General features: G+C 28.6%; 1 protein-coding gene across 7 annotated transcripts in view; it reads right to left on the minus strand.

Moving 5' to 3' along the window:
* Window positions 1-19,704, minus strand: part of LOC129960605 (uncharacterized) — a 238,245-nt gene that overhangs the window by 27,931 nt on the left and 190,610 nt on the right. For all 7 annotated transcript variants that reach the window (XM_056074115.1, XM_056074116.1, XM_056074117.1 and 4 more), the window contains one exon: window positions 16,721-18,215. In XM_056074115.1, coding sequence (XP_055930090.1) covers window positions 16,721-18,215 — 1,495 coding nt within the window. The remainder of the gene's footprint in view (window positions 1-16,720; window positions 18,216-19,704) is intronic.

Below are 19,704 nucleotides of genomic sequence, written 5' to 3' on the forward strand. Positions count from 1 at the left end.
AGGTTAAATAACAAAATGCATTTAATACAAAGAAATATTAAAAACACATTTTTACCAATATACGGAAAACTTGATTTCATCATTTAAATTATTTTTTACTTTTTGATCTTTAATACAGAATTCCTTATTATGTAATTTTGATTTTTTTTTTTTTTACAAATTCACTATTGAATGGCGTTACTGGCATGGGAACAAAATTTAATTGAACTAATCGATTGGCAGAGAATTTTGTTCTAAAACATTAAAATTGTATAATTGGAAGACTCAGCTACATCATAAAGGGAGTAACAAAGTTGATCACAAAATTCTGTCTCAACAGATATGAAATAAGTAAAGTTTAGTAAGTTTGTACACTTTGCCATAACTGTTATGGTAACTGTTAAATGCAGCATTTCAGCAGGTTTGGTTAGAGGATTTATTTAGATGCACCATGTTTCCCAAAGAATTCGTCTATTGGTGCCAATTATTAGGACTTAAAAGCAGATATTTCTTACTCCCACATTACCATTAAAAATATGGGTTCTACTTGCGTTCTTTCCTTTTATTAAACTGTAAAACAATAAATTAAAAAAATCTACACAGAGTCACTAATAGAATGCAAATTAATAACCAATTTAAAATAAGAAACGCTTGAAATTGGTAAGAAAATAAATGTGACATTTCCAAACTTTTAAAGTATTTTAAAGAGATTCAAATACTACAAAAGTTGCCTAAGGCAGGAAAAAGTAAAAACTGCAAGGTATAATTGAATAATTGAGATTGTACCTAAGTGGCAAGAGAAATTATTGCGATATATGATGTATTAAAAATGTCCAATTAAATGTAAAGTAGGGTTCAAGGCTGTTCAGTGCAAACTGAAAGATTTTGAAAAAAAAATCCTTTATATGAAATTTTTTTAAAAAATCCATTTTCATCTTCTAAACGAAAATGAAAAGATTAAAGACGGATATAACTCATGCTAATTTTATAAATGGACAATGGTTTTCCAAATATCGAACGATTTAACGATTTTGTATAATATTGCTATACGTATTACTTAGCTTTTGTGGGCGATTCCATCAAATGATACGGTATAACAGATGTTAAAATCTAATCACTAATAAAAGTGATCGACAAATGAAATAGAGTTTTCCATTTAATTCTATTCTGCAAGAGATTTGGAAAACAAGTAAATCTATTGAGGGTTATTCTTGCAATTATTTGTTTAATATTAATGTTGAAAAACAACACTTCGAGACTAATCTAAAGTACTTTCTTTGATTAATAGAATTCAATAAAAGGAAAACACCATTACGGCTAGTTTCATCAAACACCACTACGGCTATTCATTTATCTCTATAATCAGAAACTCAAATGACATCAATGAAATAATCAATTCCTGGATTGTTTAAGCGTAGGTTGGAAAAATAAGGCGTTTCCTGATGCGTGGGAAAAAGAAAATGCGATGTTTTGCAAGCGTGGTGCAGTAAAAATTTCCAGATATATTGAAGTTTCATCGAGATAGGTAAACGCGGTCAGTATTCAAATAATAAATCGAATTTTCGATACATTTTATACTAAAATCGGTATTATTGAATATTCATTATTGTAGAGAAATGTATGTTAATGTAATACATTTCTTTATCAATAGGCTCATTTTTGATTTCACTGCTCCTATTCGGAAGCTGTTCGCTAATGACCTAAAGATCGCATTCAACATTTCAATACCCCACTAAAAAGGACTGGATTTAAAAATTTAATTAACAGTGCAAATTTTAACATGTCCCTTCATCTATACATTTTTAGATGGAAGGAATTTCAACACATGGTTAAGGATAAACAAAAATAATTTAAATTGTAAATTATTACTTGAGATAAATGTATATTATTTTTTCTGTCGTGCTTTTTTTTGCGATAATAGAACTTTTATCACATAAGATAAGTATTACTTATTTTCTCACGTTGTACTCACTCATGTTTTTTTATTTTTTATTTTGGTTAAAATAAGTTAGAAATAGTTTATTTTCAAGCAGTTGATTTTAAGAAAAAATAAACAAGAACAATACTTATTATTATTATTATTATAATAAATACTACCGATTATTTTTTAAATATGTTGTATTTTAATTCTTGAAATCTACCAATTTGTTCATTTGTTGGAATAATTTCCCTTTAAAAGAATGGCTATAACATAAGGTATTATATATTTTGTTATCAATTATCATTGCAGTTTTCATATTGGTTTAATGTGTTAGAAATTGATTAATTATTGTTAAACAGTTGTTTCCAGGAAAAAAACAAACAATAGTAGAATATTACTGCTACAATTATTATTATGAAAGTCACGGAATATTTTTTACGCATGTTACATCTAGAAATCGACCAAATCTGTTCAGCTATTGGCATAATTTTTACCGAAGAAAAATAGTAATAACAGTATAATTTGTATTTAAATTTTCTGTAAAATTTAAAAATTTATTAATTCTTTATTTATAAAGCAGCAAACAATTAAAAAAAGTTAGAACATTTTTGAATAAAAAGTGCACATTCATTAACAAAGGATAATAACAGTAAACGTTAATCTAATTAACAATAGTGTAATTGTTTAATAGTTAATAATATATTAACAATGAAGCGACTTCTTCCTTCCAACTTACAGCTAGCTGTAAGAGGGTTGAGGAGCAAAATCAGTATTTTCACAGTCACATAAAAGTATTTCACAATACCGTATGATATCGATTAATATTTGAAATATTTTGTAATATTGCTTATTATCGTATAATATCGAACAATATGGAACGATATCTACTGTGTTGTGCCGCCGATATTATCATTTCAACAGAAATGTGACATACAGTAGAGCATTGGGTTCAGTTAAAATTCGTCAAATAAAAATTTACAAATCACTCATTTTAATGCATATTAACAAATACACACAGAAACAATAGAAATGTATTCCTATAATTTTTACATTTAATATTTGGATGCTGTCAAGATAAAAACTGTTTATGAATTAATAAAGAATAATTCAAATGATATAAATTTTCAATATCATTTCAAAACTGGTGAATTTGACATAGCGAATTTTGACATAAAACTGATGTCATTTTTCAAATTAAATATTGCCTGACTATGATTCAAATACGAGATTCGTACAAAACAATTCTCGAATAGGTTTAAAACGAGATATAACCCAACTGAATTAATCTAAGCCAGCAAATCATAAGATAACCAATGCAATTAAACAAATTTAATAAAAATATTTTTAAAATAATTTTATGTATTAGAGCATTTTCATTTTATTTTATTAAAGCAATTTCAATTTTCATTTTATTAGAGCATTAAAAAGAATAAATTTTTATTTTAATTATTTTCTATTTTTCAATCTTTAATTTATAATTCATTATTAAATATATAATTAAATCATGAAAGTCATTGTAATGGGGTATCTTGCAATGAATCAACATTTAAATAAATTAGTCAATAGTTACTAATTAAGTTCTGAAGGAATTAAAAATTATTTTATGAACAAAATACACAAATATAAAAGATTTCAAAACACAAGCACATCAGGAAGTGAGTGGAAAATCAAACACAAAATTCCATCTTTAGAAACATAAAAAAACCAAGTTAAATAAATGTGTGTAGATAAATAGCAATGAAAAACATCTGGAATAGTAAAAATATATTAATTTTTAAACGTTTTTACAATAACAGTCAGAAGCAGAATTTTCTAATCGAGCACAAAATCAAAGTGTTATATCAAACGCTTAACATCATTTACATGGATGACAAGCAGCGATGAAATTGAAAGACATCCAAGTAATTTAAAATGTATCAAAGAAAATCTTGAAATAATTCAAACAAATGTCAAACCTACCTGTAAGTCGATAAAAATGTTTTCAGAAAATTAGACTGACAGCTAATCCATTATAAAGAAGAGCTCTTATTTTTCCGCTAATCGTAGGCAAAGAGCACTCGATATGTTTGATGAACATCTAGTGGACATAATTAAGAAACTTCCCTAGCAAAACCCACTCGAAATGCCCACAGACTTCAAAAGCCTTGAAATTTGCGTATAGCTTATCATAGTGTGGGCAGACCTTCACCGCAGAGCTATTTTGTATCATTGACTTTCTTCAAAATAAACCACTTTATTAATTGCTCAAATAGTAAAACGTTTTATTTCCTAGACAATAACAAATGTCCTTCTAATAATATCACCAGAAAATACTTTTACAGTAATTAAAAAGGATTATTAACCATAAAACTGAGTTGTATTTTATATATATATATATATATATGTGTTTAATATTTTTACAGTAATTAAAGATGATTTTTTAGCCATAAAACTGAGCTGTATTATATATTATATAAATATATTTAATATATTTACAGTAATTAAAGATGATTTCTTTAACCATAAAACTGAGCTGTATTTTTTATATATATATATATATATTTAGTATTTTTACAATAATTAAAGATTTTTTACAATAAAACTGAGCTGAAATATAATGAGATTTCAATTAGTAAAAATAATCAGATTTCAATTCTATATTTTAAGAATTTGAACAAAATCTCTTTTGGGGCATAAACTTGGGAGGCTGCATGAAAAATGTGTCATTGTCCTGTCATTGTTAAATATTTCCCGTTCTTCTTGTGGCGGGTCCCAGATCCCAGTCAGGAAAATTATTGTGCTTGTTTGTATCGCACCTTTCAAATTTAACCCATTTATATTTTTTATTTGAAATTATGCTTATAAATGAGAAAAGTTGTGTCATAACTTATTACGTCATTTACAATAGAGTTTTCGTAGTTTCTCCATTTAAATAGAAGAAACAAATTTACACAATGATAATCACTTCAATATTGCAAATTTACAAAAAAATTTTTTTAGTTGAATTTGAATATTAGGGAGATTTTCTAATAATTTCGATTTGGTTTTTCATTTTTCTCATTACTTTTATAAAGGAATTATGGCAACCAAACGTAACGGACCGTTATTTACTGGACGTTATTTTTTCCAACGGAAAGGTACATCAGGCGAATAATATTTCGTGAGTTCGCCGAACCGTAACATTGGGTGATCCTTTGAACTTGGGTCAGCATGAGTTACAGCTTGTCGTTTGTGATTTAAATAAGATAAAAAAAATCCTATGGTTCAGACTGTAAAATAGAATTATAATATAAATAAAAATATTTCTATATTTATATTCAACAAATGCTCAAATAAAAATTCCAATAAAAATAATTTCATATGTGTGACACTTTTGTTTGTAATATTTTAATCTTTATTTTAAAGCAAATCAACGGATACCAATAATAGATTAACTAGAATGAAAGCACAAGGAAACCATTTTAAATAAAAATGCTGCATAATAAAGCTTACTTAATAAATGGTTGATGATTCAAAATATTGCAATCAAACTGTTTTAAAATGTGAAAAATTATAAAAAATAATAATTAACAGTAACAATTAATTTTCGCTTATCTTTATGTAAAAGAATTTTCATTCTATGGATAAACCATGTTTGAATGTATAATTATTATAAATCCATTGAAGTTGCTTGAAGAAGATTTTTCAAATTCGTAACACAGTCTAAAGTATTTCATAACTCTATTATTAAAGGTATTAACAAGAATAGGATAAAATAGTAAAATATATAAAAAGTGGTTTTTTAAAAAATTTTCTTACGAATACGAACTGCCATGCTATGTGTTTGAGGACAATTTTGAGGTATGATTAATTATGATGCATTAAGAATTACTTGAAAAAAATATTTAAAATAAACAACATTGATAAAAAAAATATTTCATTACTCTGGCTTCAAATGATTGCAAATTACTTTACTTGCAACTTACAAATCAGTTTATTTATACTAAATTAATTTTGGGTATAATGACGAATTAAATTGAGTTACGATTTATTTCTTGTGTTAACGATCTATTCTGCTTCTATACGAGGTCAATTAATTTGTTTCTTTTTTTAAAAAATCATTGTTAGAAGACAAAAATCGATTCTTGAACCAATACACCATTGTCCAGAATTTAGTACAACGAATATTTGATACACAATACGTGCATGGTATACCACGGCCCCTTCCTCCTATACAAAGCAGATCTTCATAGAATCAGATTTAGAACTCCCAATCCTCCAGACCCAAAGACGAAATTGTCTTCAGTCCACCGAATTTTTACTGCAGCTTAGAAAAATTGTTGTAATTAGATATTGAGGAAAAAGGAAAAGAAGAAGAAATATAAAGAAGTGAATGAAGGCTCTAAAACAGTATAAAGAATATAAACTGAATTTCCTGTTTTGTATATTTGTAAATGTTTATTTGAAAAGAAAATCTTAACTGGAAAGTTATAATTAATATATCCTCTGATTAAAAAATTACTTATCGATCGAAATAAAATACTCGATTTTTTTTTACAGGGCACTAAAACAGTTCCAAAATTGTGAAAATATAAATATATATAAATATAGTATTATAAGGAAAATGTGATGATTTTTGCATATGTGCATGGAATAATTCGCATAATAATAAATAAAACATACAAAATACCCTTAAAATGCATTAACAATTTGGAGAATATTACAAAACTAAATAACGCAATATATTAAAGTTTCATAACTAAAATTAATTTATTAAAATGTAGGACTGTCAGCTATGGAAAGTTCTCAAAGCGTCGATAATTATTATTCCGATGATGATGATAAAGCTGTCGAAGGTAGTTGAAAACAGCACTAATTAAATCAATAGCATATAGGCGTTTTATACTAGACCTTATACTTTTATCTGGGTTGGCCAAATCGAAATGGATTATAAAATAAAGCATACAGGGGCATTCTCTCTAATTGGAAGCTCTTAATTCGTTGTTTGGAGCTGGTCTTCAGCCTTATGTCGGGTTTCATTGATCCTCACACACACACACAAAGAGAGAGAGAGAGAGAAAGAAAAAAAAAAAATCCATGGGATGAGATGTGGGGAAGTTTAACTTCTTCCGCAAACCATCTGATCACTAGAATTCCATCAAGCTAAGCCTTCATGTCGTGATAATAATTTGGAGGTGCTCTTTGCTAAGGTACCCTTTTTCCTTCTGAAACATCCCTTGAACATGTGACATAAGGCATACCAGTTGTAACTTCAAGTAAGCATACCAATTGCAATATTCTCAATGAAGAAAGGTCCAATTAATCCAAAAGCCGACAAACTGCCCTAGACAATTAATGTCCCATTAATTTAAATGGTTTTTCACTATACAAGGGGATTATGAGGTACCAAGTAGATGCAGTTTGACAACTGATTGAAATAATGATAAAAATTAATCGTTTACATGTAAAATCATTGTGTTTATTAAAATTGTAAAACTTTAGATAGTAGATAAAATTCTACATTTGCATCAATTAGAATCACCAATGCACATTACTCACAGAGTATGGCGAGTATAGTTAATTGTTATTCAAATTGCATATACGTTTTTTGGGACTTTCGGTATATTAAGTGGAGATATAATAAAACTGAGAAAGAAAAGAGAGTTATTCAATTTCATCGAAATATAAGAACAGTTTACCAGCAACCATTACTCAAGAAGTGAATAAAAAGAATTTATGATAATTCTAGCCTTGAAGGGATTCAGTTATTCAAAACTAATTTAACAAAGAAATTTTAGGCAAAATTATGATAGTTAATGATAGGTGATTGGGCGGATAAACAGTGTTATTTTGCGTAAAAGGGAAGTCGGAAGCGGCAGGAAGTGGTGGATTATACAACGAACAAGCAAAAAGTACAAAACTGTGCAAATTACGCTAAAATAAGCAAAACGAAGAATTCACAGATTTAGAGAGGATTTGCATCTCACCTTTAATATAAAAAGTAAAGTATAAAATAACTAAATCTGAGATAAAAAGCTGTTTAGTTGTTAGGTTTCGTGTTCAGATACAAAACTAAAAACATCTTATCCAAAAATGAAAAATTAATTTTTGGATGCTTCTGCTCTAGATAAACTTTTTCATCAAGGGGCGAGGGTTTGTGCAAACATAAATTGATATTATATTTCCACATGAAATATACGCGCTTACTATTTTCATATAAAACCAGAGTAGAAATAATAAAAAGGATATTACACTGAAAATATCAGCTAACTGTCGTTTTATTTTGAATTATAGTTACATTTTATTTTGAATCCTCCTATACTGAGTGGGAAAATGGAGGCAAAAATCCAAGGCTATTAAAATAATAATAATTAATACATGTGGCAAACAGCTAAAAATATTTTTGTATACTTCCACGAGGACGAAGGAAAAATGCAACGTAAAGAAAATCACCACTTCTTTCAAAATTTTACTTGCTGTAATGCAAAAGAAAGTTTTAAAATCTTCCGTTTCTGATAGCAACTGGGGATACAAAAAGTCCAGGGGAAAAAAGTTGCATATAATGCAGAAAATTTCATTAAGAAAAAGGAAATCCAGGTTTTGATTATTTTATAAATATTGATAAGTAATGATTACATTGTCTGGAGACCAAGGCCAAGAGAAAAGTGATGCGCTTTACCACATCAATGATGGTTTTCTTTCTCTTCCCACTGGTAATTAGAGTAAACATGACTAAACATGTCAGAAAATATTCTGAAAAGAGTTTAGTAACCCAAATGTAAGATCCGTAGTACTCACCATTGGAAAAATACCGCAGGAGCTGTTTCACTTTCGACATTGTTCAATGGCACTCCGATTCTACAGAAACGATTGTTCCTTTGGCGATGGTCTCAACGCAAAGCGGGCCAGTTGTAAAGAAAACACTGGCCGCCATCTAGGATTAGAAGTAAGTAGCGTTTCCTCCTATCAGTAGCTAAGATCGTCCGAGCATAAGCCAAATGCAGACCGTATAATGACTGTATGGGGGCACCGTTGTGTCGATAACCTGCTATTGTGTCATTGTCCAGCTAAAATAAGCAATTACTTTGCTCCACATCCGGTGTCTCATTAAACGATATAGCTTCAGAATCAACAGGGAGGATTTCAGTGATACATTCACCATAAGAAGTTCTTAGAGTAGATAATTAAAAAGGAATTGTAAACTTTTGTTTTAGGGTGCGATTGAAGCTATTGTGATTGAGGAGCAGGTGACATTGAAGTGCTAATAGAGCTTCATTTAAGGCTATTCATGATATGCACATTAAATTGTTCCGATACGCATGAGTTGTAATCAAATAAAGATACGACTCTAATATAAACATTTTTTAATAACACACTTTTATTAATGTTCAATAAAGTAGGTTTTCTTATTTTAATTATATTCTAATTCTTGATTAAATATTATAGCATCTTGAGATAGTTTGTTTACAAATTTTCAACCACGTGGCGCCACTAGTAATGATTAATTCAATTAACTGATAACTAACAAAAATTAATTCAATTAACTGATAATTAAATTTGGAAAATATTAAAACGATGTATCCTCGTCAACAAGATACAAAACGAAATTTCAAAAATTCCAGTACATTAAGAAATTAATGAAAATAGATTTGATTGAAATAAGTGATTAGTTGATCTTATCTTTACAAGCATGAAATGCGTTAAATTAGGTAAAAGCGTGCAATGGAAAATTACTTTTGAAGAATAAAGTAGTTTTATATCAGAATAATCAGAAAAATTGAATTTGCTGTTCTTTTTATATACTTTTCTTTCGAAAGAGAAAAAGCTTCAAAGTCTTTATAAACATTATAAAGACTTGGAGGTTTTATTAAAAAAAATCTACAATCACATCTTTTTGAATTTTATCTGTGCTAGTAGGATATTTTTATCATCGTACGGGTTGGTAAACATACTATATTTATATTATTAATATTTTACTTTTCGCATTAATCTGTCTTTTGTTATCAGCCTGAAGACAGTTATTTTCTTATAGCATTCATTTTATCACTAGATTGGTTATTTTTCAAAAGACGAGAATGGATAAATCCATGGATGACTGAATGAGATCATAGATTTTATCTTTTAATTGCTTAAAAGAAAATAAGATCATTTTTAATTTTTTAAAGCAAAAAAAAAAAAAAAACGTTTCAGAAATATATTTAATAAACAACTCTCGTCCTTTTCAGTTCAATAATTGCTGCTGATTTTTGTTTGTTAGAAATATACTGTATTCAAACTTTTAGTAAACATTTAAAAATTTTGAAAATCATTTGACCTTTTTGGTAGTATGTTTTATGATAAAATATTTTTACTAACTGATTTATTTTATGTTTCACTAATACATCAACTATAATTACTTCATATAAAAATGCCTATCTAATGTTTGGCTATATGTATGATAATATTACCTCATGCTTTATTTGTTTCCTATGATTATCATGTGGTAATTTTTGGAAATTCAGAAGCTATCAGGATTCAGAGACTTTTTACTATTCCGGAATGATGATATACATATTAAAATCAATATGATGATGCCGTTTTCATTTTGAAATTTCATGCTTGTTTGTAACCGAGCAGGCGTTGTTTATAAGTTTATAATGTTTTTTTTTTTATCCTTTTTTCCACCTTTTTATATATTATCAGGTTTTCAAGAAACAAATAACTCTCCTAAGTAAAATTAATTTTTTATATAAGTTTGACAGAAAATAACATGTGCAAAAAATGCATAAGCTAATGTTTGTAAAGTACTCAACAATACAACTTACAATTTGTAATAATTATTTCAAGAATGGATTTGTTAAAATAGAATGAAACTCCCATATATGACTTCCATAATTCAAAAATTTCTATTTTGAAAATCTTTTTCAGGAATCATGAAACATAGAAACACAATTTATATACATGGAATAAAATTTATGTATACAGAAGAAAATTTCGCTTAAAAATTATGCATACCGATTGTAATCAAAAACGAAAGAAGAAATATAAATTAAAATAGGGGGAAAAAAACACCTGCCATACCGATTATGAAAGAAGTGGCAATAAACTTTGTTGGTTTGTAGTTATATGTTATTTTTAATTTTTTTTCTGAAAATCCCTTTCTTAATTTGAAATGAGACTTTTATTTGAAATTTAATTTAGCTTTAAAGTAAACATGCCCTCGTATGGAAAATGTGATGTGAACTAGAAGTTTATATTGGTAAAAGATATAGAGAAGGGAATGAAAAATAAAGAAGCGGCAAAAAAGAATGAAATCTCGATAAGTACTGCATAAACAGTTTTGGAAAAATAATTGCTGTTTTTGTGCACTTCTTTCAAAAGAAAAGAATTCTTTCATAGTTGAATTCCTTCTTTCTCCAAAAAACTAGTTATGCATAGTTATTTTCAGAAAAAAAATGCAATACATATTTCAATGTACAGAAAAATTTATGTATAGAATTTCTTCCAGCGATCTTCGAGTTCGAAGTCAAGATTTGACGGATATAGAAGTTGAGCTAAAAGTATCAATTTAAAGCTTCATAACTCATTCAGATTTGGTTGCAGAAGAGTCAAACTTGCTTTGTTTAAAATATAGTGTGTCAAGAATATTTTAATATATGACTTATAGAACCAGGAGGAAGGAATTGTATAAATATTTAGATTACATGAAAAATAAAGAAGCGGCAAAAAAGAATGAACATATATTGACAGAATGACAATATATGACAAGTATGACAGAATGACAACATATTGGTTGAAACAATATGAAATATGATTCTTTACGTCATTTTGACCGTTTTTCTATTGAAAGTATGTGCCTATCGCTCATGCTTTACAAATTACCTATTGCACCATGATTAAAGAATATACTTAAAACTCATCTAAACTTATTTGTAATGACAAATTATTAGGACTTAATATTAAAAATTATATTATATATATATATATATAGACAGAGATAATTGAAATAAAGTTCTTTGTGTCTGGATGCCAATCCAGTTGAAGTTGAAATAAAGTCATAGAATAGAAGATTTGAGCCAAATTACCCGACTAATGGTGATATTTTTTAAATTTCATCCTTCTCTAACCTAAAAGTAAATTTTTTTGCACAGTTATGAATGAATCCCTTCTACTCATTACTGGTAATCGATAATTTTCTCACGTTCGGTAACAGCACAGGGAGAGAGTGCTTTTAAAATGAACAGAATAAATTTGCAAGCTTATCATTTAATAGGATCATTTAATACTTTTTTTTTCAGAAATGAAACTATTTTATGAGTTTTCAATTAAGGCAAATTGCTTTGGGTAAAATATTAAGAGAGAGAAACTTAAGTCTATCCATTACCCACCAATAATACAGTTTCTGGAAAAACAAATTCATCTATGCTGATATTTTTAAATAAAAATAAATATAAAATAAAATTTGAACTCTACATTTGAACCTGAACATCCATTATTCTTTAATAAAAAAATTATTCTTTATTCTTTAAAAAAATTATTCTTTAATATTTTTTTTTCTTCAAAATTCAGGTTAGAAAGTAGAGTAAAAGAATTGGCTGCCAATAAATTTTTAAAATGCCTGTACTTTAGGAAACGACAAATAAAGTTCTAGAAACCGATGCCATATTTTTAGCTCATGAGATGAGAATATCCCACAGATAGTTTTCCTGATAGTTAAATGAAGTCATCAACCTCAGTTACAATAGGTTTTTCGAAACAAAGACAGACACGCCTATCGGTTTTGTAATGGCAAACACAAAGTAGAGGATGCTGTGACTTTAATCTCATTGCATGTCATTTTTCTCATCTATTGTATTTAACACGATAGTTAGCAGCAGATAATTGTAGAGCACAAATTATCCGAACTAAAGATTCAGAGGAGTGCAGCAAGAATGATGAAATGCTACAATTGCTTTACGCTTCATAATATATTGATGAAGTTAAAATTGAAGGCGTAGGTATTAAAATGCAAGAAGGCAAACTGAGCTTCAGGCAAAATTTACCGAAACATAATTGATTCAAATCCTACATGACAGACCGACTTGACTGTAATGAATCTTCAGAATATAAATACTATTAAAAATAAGGACACATTTCTTCTTTAAATTGAATTAAAAAAAATAATGTATTCAGTTATATCAGTGTGTGCAATAACTGATTCCCCAGACTACGATGAAAATACTGACAAAGCTCAATAAAACATCATCTGTGGCGTGGTTATAATAGAAATTATCGCAATAAGAGGCTCAGTGAACATAGCTAAAAGGTTTTACAACTTAATTACTTTTTATTACTTCAGATAAAAATTCTATGAAAGAGTAATTGCACATTAAGAGTATTCAGTATTTGGATCAATTCCTTTTCTTTTGTCCGCATTTTTTGAGGGTGTTAACGCAAATCGTCCAATTTTCCCGAAAATTCTCATTAGGATGATCATCTCAAAATCTAGAAATATTTTTCTTATTATTGATTCATGCATATACCTTTTTATTAGTACCATCATTATTTGGATGATTGTAATTACAAGACTAACCAAATTAAATCCGGATACATTTAAAATCCAATTGAAATTATCTTTGTAATTGATAAAGCACTTTGTGAGGAATCAAGATATCTCACAGGTCGTTCACAAAATTCTACACTGTTTTATCAAATCTGGTTAGAGTTTAAATTATCTCTCTTTCGTTGTATCACATCTAAGAAAAGAACAAACAACCTGTTTTCTTTAGAGTTTCATCGAATTCCGGTTGATGTTCATAAAAGAGGTCGGTTTAAAAGCCATTACAACATGCATTTCTCATTCAAAACATGTTTTAACACTAGAATGACGAGACGTCTCGGAATAGCTGGGCCAAACAAATTTGCGATCCTTTACTCCGGAGTAGTCTCGAATTCGAATGAAAAGTCTGAGGAAGTGCTACTTTAGTTTTCTATTTATTTATTACTAAATAGTTCTTTTGGGGAAAAAAAAGCTAATAATATTTAATTTTTATAAAAAGTTAAACTTCAAATGAATTCTTGTTCACAATCTTTACTACGCACAGAAAATTAGATCATCCTAATATGTCCAATATAAATAAAGAATAAAATGTCTAAATAAAAAAAAATGGCTAATTACATAATTTCTGATTCTTTGCTTTTTCCTGTTTTCTTTGCATTATCTAATAACTATTTTAATACTTCTGATTTTATTTAACTTTTGGGATTTCATTCAGAATATCTAGCACTAGCAGTTGAAACAGAAAATGGAATCAGTCTAAAATGTCTAATGTAAAAAATTAACCATAAGGACAAAATATTAAAAACTTTCTTTTTCCTGCTTTCTGTCATTTCTTAATAATTAATAGTTTATTCTTAATGACTAACTATTATACTGAATTTATTTAGTTATTTATTTTAGATTTTCTCCAAGCCAGAGTCCGGAATGAAATTCAGAAAATTCCATCTCTTGAATCAATACATGTACAAACATATTCGAGCTCACTTGATAGGCAATGAAAATTATAAAATTGTTCTATAGAGTAAAAATTAAGTAATATTTTTAATTAGAAACTTCATAAATTTCGAAAAGTTAGCTTGCAGATCTCGCAAAATACATATGATAAAAAATATATCCACAACATTTTTATCATTTCTGTCAGTTCACATCCACAATTTATTCCTTTTTTAGAGAGTTAAGATTCTTCTGTTTTTTAAGGAATATTTTTGAAATTAATTGCACCAAATTTCATTGCTTTAGGAAATGTATTGCATCAAAACCTTTCTACTAGATTTTCGACCGAAAATGCTGTTTCAAATATAAACGCAATAAACATTTCATTTCCTCTTGTAAAATTTATTCTATGCAACATAAGCTGGTTTAAGAGTTATAGAAGCTTCATGTAGAAAAAGTAAAACATTACATGTTTTAACAGTCATTCAACAATGATATTATACTAAGAATGTACAAATACGCTCATTTAGAAGAAAATTTAATTGTATTAAACCAAAAAAATACGTTGAGAAACTTAGAAATAAATTTAACTCAAAGTTAAATCGTAGTATTTTCAAAATAAAAAAGGTGTTTAAATTTCGAAATAACTTAAACTTTTTTTCACGTTTATATTAAATAGACGAAATTCATTTAACCTTACATTAAAAGAGACATAATGTAATTTTAAATAATTGTGAACTTTGACTTAACAGTTTTTCCATCGCTATTAACCAGAAATAACTAACCACAGAAAAAAAGCAATTATTAATATTATTCCAAAATAATTTCGCAGAAGGATTCTTAAATTTAAACGTATTGTTATAACATCAATTTTTACCATTCTGTAACAAATTATATCTGCAATCGACTCTTATTCATTGAAAATTCAAAAGAACCTCAGTTTAAGAATTTTTTTTTTTCTCTCAAAGACGTTTTTCGCATGAAAAAGAAAATACTATCAAAAATAGAAAGAAAAAAAATCCAACTAAATACTTTGAACACTCAGAAATGGAATTTGCCATAAAAGTATAATAACATCTTTTTCTTAACGCTGTAATTAAAGCTGTATTGGCCTGGTGGTGAATTTTGAACTTTGGATTAAAAGGTCCAGATTTGTGACCCGAGTCCACTAAAGAATATCTATGCGTGAGAGTCTAGTGTATTTTATATCTGACTAAAAAAATCAAATGTTTTTCCGCTGGTGAGGTGTGGAAATTTGGAAAGAAACTGACGATTCACACTGCGGTTTAAACGAAGAGGTCTACCCCCGAACAGTCCTCGTGTCAATTAGAATCGGGATGTTAATACAACCAAAACTATTCTGGCAGTGATTTCTTCATTCAATTAAAATATTCTATCATTATCTCGATGTTTTCCTACCTTTATTATTATCTACCTTATTTTATCTACCTTTATTACAAATTGCTGATTTTTTTTATTTCAAATCATTACTAAGTGCACTTTTCTCCCTTTAATGTGAGAATAATTTTCAGACTAATGGTTTCAGTGCATGCTGGTCGCCGTATCATAACAAGATGATTATGATGTTTTCTCTGAGAAAAAAGTAGTTTTCAATTTGCATCATTTTTTATGACTATTCAATGATAAGCAGGTAGATATCACCAAGCGCGATCCAAATTGCATTTAGAAATTATGCATTAACGTTAAGATGTGTGTCAGGAAAGGATAATCTTACTATCTTGGAAGATTTCATGCTTCGAGTTAATAAGCATCAGTTTTTTCATCGCAACCTACTTTCGACTGATAAACAAGGAAACAAAATAACTAAAAATTGAAAAGTATTTCCGGCATACATACAATGCAAAGAAAAGATGAATGATTTGATTTAATTCTTTAAAATTTTGAACATCAAATTCAAAGATTTCTGTATATATTCATTCATAAATAATACCAGATTTTTTTTGATTTAAAAAAAAAGGAATTGACGTCAGACTTTCAATGAATATAATATCTGCAACTTTAGCAATCATCTGGCATTTGAAATTATTCATTATTTAAGGAAAAAAAACCTTGAAAGAAGTTTTTATTTGATTTAATTGAGCAATCAAATAATAAGAGATGTGCATATTTTAATTAAGTAGTTTAATTAAGTCACAATTAAGTCGTACAATTTAAAATTACAAATTCTCGTAATAAAATGAAAGACAAATAATGAATAGCATCAAAAGAAATTTCAAATATTGATACAAAAATAACACACTTTTTCTTTGAAAAATATAAAAATGTGGGCTACTACTCACATATATATTCCAATACTGCTATCATACAGAATACTAAACGAATGAAAGAAGATTCCAGAATTTAAAATTGAGGAATATGAAATCAAAATGTAACAAGAAATTCAAACTTACCACGGTTGTAAACTTCATTATTATATATGTCATCATCTTCTATGTCCTCTTCGTCTTCTTCAGGAATGACTTCCAGTTCTTTGTCTTCAGGATAGTAAATGTAACGGCGAGGATCATTAACATACTGGGCACTATTATCGATAAATTCAACATCTTCATACTGGGGAGTATCAGTATGCTGTACCAGATATTCTTCTTCGTCACTTGGATAATCTGGAGATGGTATATCGGGATCATTCGGATGTTCGACTTCATATTCTTCGTTGACAGAGCTGTAATTGTCTTCCGACATCGCTTCCAAATAATCTTCCGGAAAAGTAGCTTTATGGACTACAAAGTCATGTGAATCATAATCAGATTCGGCATACTTTTCTGAAAGGCTGTCTTCTTCTTTAGTAATTTCTTTCACCACGCAAGTTTGAGTTGCATCAATGTCTTTCGACTCATTATGTTCATTGGGTTCCAGCTGAATGTTTTTCAGGGGAACAGTTGCAGCTTTACTAAATTCCATTTGGGATAACTTGTCTTTGCATTGCCCAAATGTTCTATTAGATGCATTAACAACTTCCTTTTTGTTTTCGAATACCTTTTTATTTTCCTGAACAAGTGAGTCTTTCGATTTAGAACCTGCAGTTCCATTGGCCATGTCAGAGACAGTTTTTGATGACGCTACTCTATTCACTTTGTTGAAAACCGATTCATTTTGTGAATGCGCAGAATTCTTTTCCGATGAAGACAAGCTGTTTACTTTGCCGAAAACTGATTCACTTTGCGAAACCGAGGAGTTTTCCGAATCAAAGAACTTCCTGGAAGTATTCAGAGTCTGAGAAGATAGATTCGATTTTGTGTGAGGCAAAACTTTGCAATTCCCCGGAACTTCATTGTTTGTAGAATCAGTCTGATCCGATTCACCAAATTCTAAAGATGGATTAAAACTGCTAAGAAGGGATTGTTTCTTGGTATTATCAGATCCTACAGATTTCTGTGAAACAGAAACTATCTGTTCAGTTCTTGTCACACCACTTTCGTACCCTGAAAGTCTCATGTGAGAGGTTTGGTAAATGACAGAACCTAAATTATTTCTGAATTTATTGTCATTAGTGACAGTACTCTGAGAAGTAGTTGAGAACTTTGTCTTAGTTTCTGCGACATTTTTCACGTTTCGCGAAGAGCAAAGATCTTTTACACTGCTGAGAATATTATCAACACTAGGTGCGGATTTATTCACTTTTGAGTTTGCCTTACTTTCGTACTTTTCACCCCCAAAAGAATGAGATTTGGCAAGTCCATTTGTTTTGGGGGGATTATATTTTGACCCGCTATGAATAACATCCACTTGATCTACTTGGCTTTGAAAGAATCGCAAGCTTTCTTTAAATCCACTGCTACGATCGCCGCCATTCTGAAGTGTGCTTGAAGCCATTTTGTGAACTTGGACAATCGGAGTAGTGTCAACAGTAGAACAGTCGTCACCAAAGGAAGATCTCAAGGATCTCTGAAAAATGAGAAAACAAAAATTTATATTATCGCTTCTAAACTGAAAAGTATTGGTTAACACAAAAGCATAAAATATATTTGAGAATTGAATTTTTTTGGTTATATAATCTGTGATATTTTTATTAATATCCAATGGAATCAGGGACGTCACAATCTAATAAAAATGCAATCTTGCATGTCGATAAATATATAAACGCACGTTTTATTATGCTGATATGTGATGTCACGTTCATCTGCAAGACGCGAAATGGATTCTAGAATGAAATTTACATTGCGCGTTCGACTCATAACGTGAACATGAAATGATTATAATTTGTGTGAAATAAAGAAATTATTATTATTTATCAGAAGCCGAAACAGTCCTTGCAATGACATCAATACAAATTACAATTCAATAGAAAAAACTATATAAAAAAGCTTCAAATATTATAGAAACTTTGAGAAGTATTAAATAAAAATACACACATTATTAACAGTATCAAAAATCTGAAAATGTACTCATTTTTATTGAAATTTCAACATAAAAAGAAAGAATTGCCATCATATTTAGAATATATTTTGTGTTTTCAAAGAACTGATAGGCCTCTTTAAATGCATTACAAAAATGAAATATCTTTATTTTCAGTTTTAAAAAAAGAATAATTTTTATTTTATTCACGTAATTAAGAACAGACAGGTTTGCTTCGGCATAAAATCCAGTGGAAAGATGTTTGAAAAATAAATTATGGTAGACATGCTAACCGGTCTGCTTCTTGTCGTCCTTGTAAGTTTAATGTTACACACAAATTCTTAAATGAGTTCAGATTTCCTAAGCATTCTTCACAAAGTGCTTATGATCTGCTTTACAATTAGGTAAACAAAACATTATACGTGAAAAATTATAACTTTTAAAGATATACTGTTTCACATTTTATACTTCTCATCTGGTAACAATTCATTAATGCACAACAGATTTATGCGACATCAACCACAGTGTATATATTTACAATTATAATATAAATTAGCAATTGTTCGAGAAAAAGGGAATTTCAGTATTAAAAAAGAAGAGAGAGCATTATATTAACAAATAGGTAAAAGAGGGGGGGGGAGAAAAAAACACTTATTCTCTTTCACTGTGTATCTTCGAAGAGTGAAATGTCGAAAAACATCTTTAAAAAAATTCCTTTTTCACGAAAAATATATCACGATATTCATTCCATCATCATTTATTTCTGGTTTGTTTTAGTTGTATCAGATTAAAATTGATATAAACTGATTTTTTTTTTGATCGGAAGAAAAAATTGTGGGAAGAAAATTGTATAATCAGTGAGAAAAAAAATATGATGTCTGTTTTTGAAAGTTTAATGTGTAGTCAAAAAAATTGTACAAAATTCTGAACGTTAATTTGTGTGTTTTTAGCAGCTGCATACCGAAGAAGTGAGAATCTAGTAACCTTAGAGGAATTCTCTATTTTTTCTCAATCAAAATGTAAAGAAATAAAATTATTT

The sequence above is a fragment of the Argiope bruennichi genome, chromosome X2 (genome assembly GCF_947563725.1).
Source record: "Argiope bruennichi chromosome X2, qqArgBrue1.1, whole genome shotgun sequence".
Classification (NCBI taxonomy): Eukaryota; Metazoa; Arthropoda; class Arachnida; order Araneae; family Araneidae; genus Argiope; species Argiope bruennichi.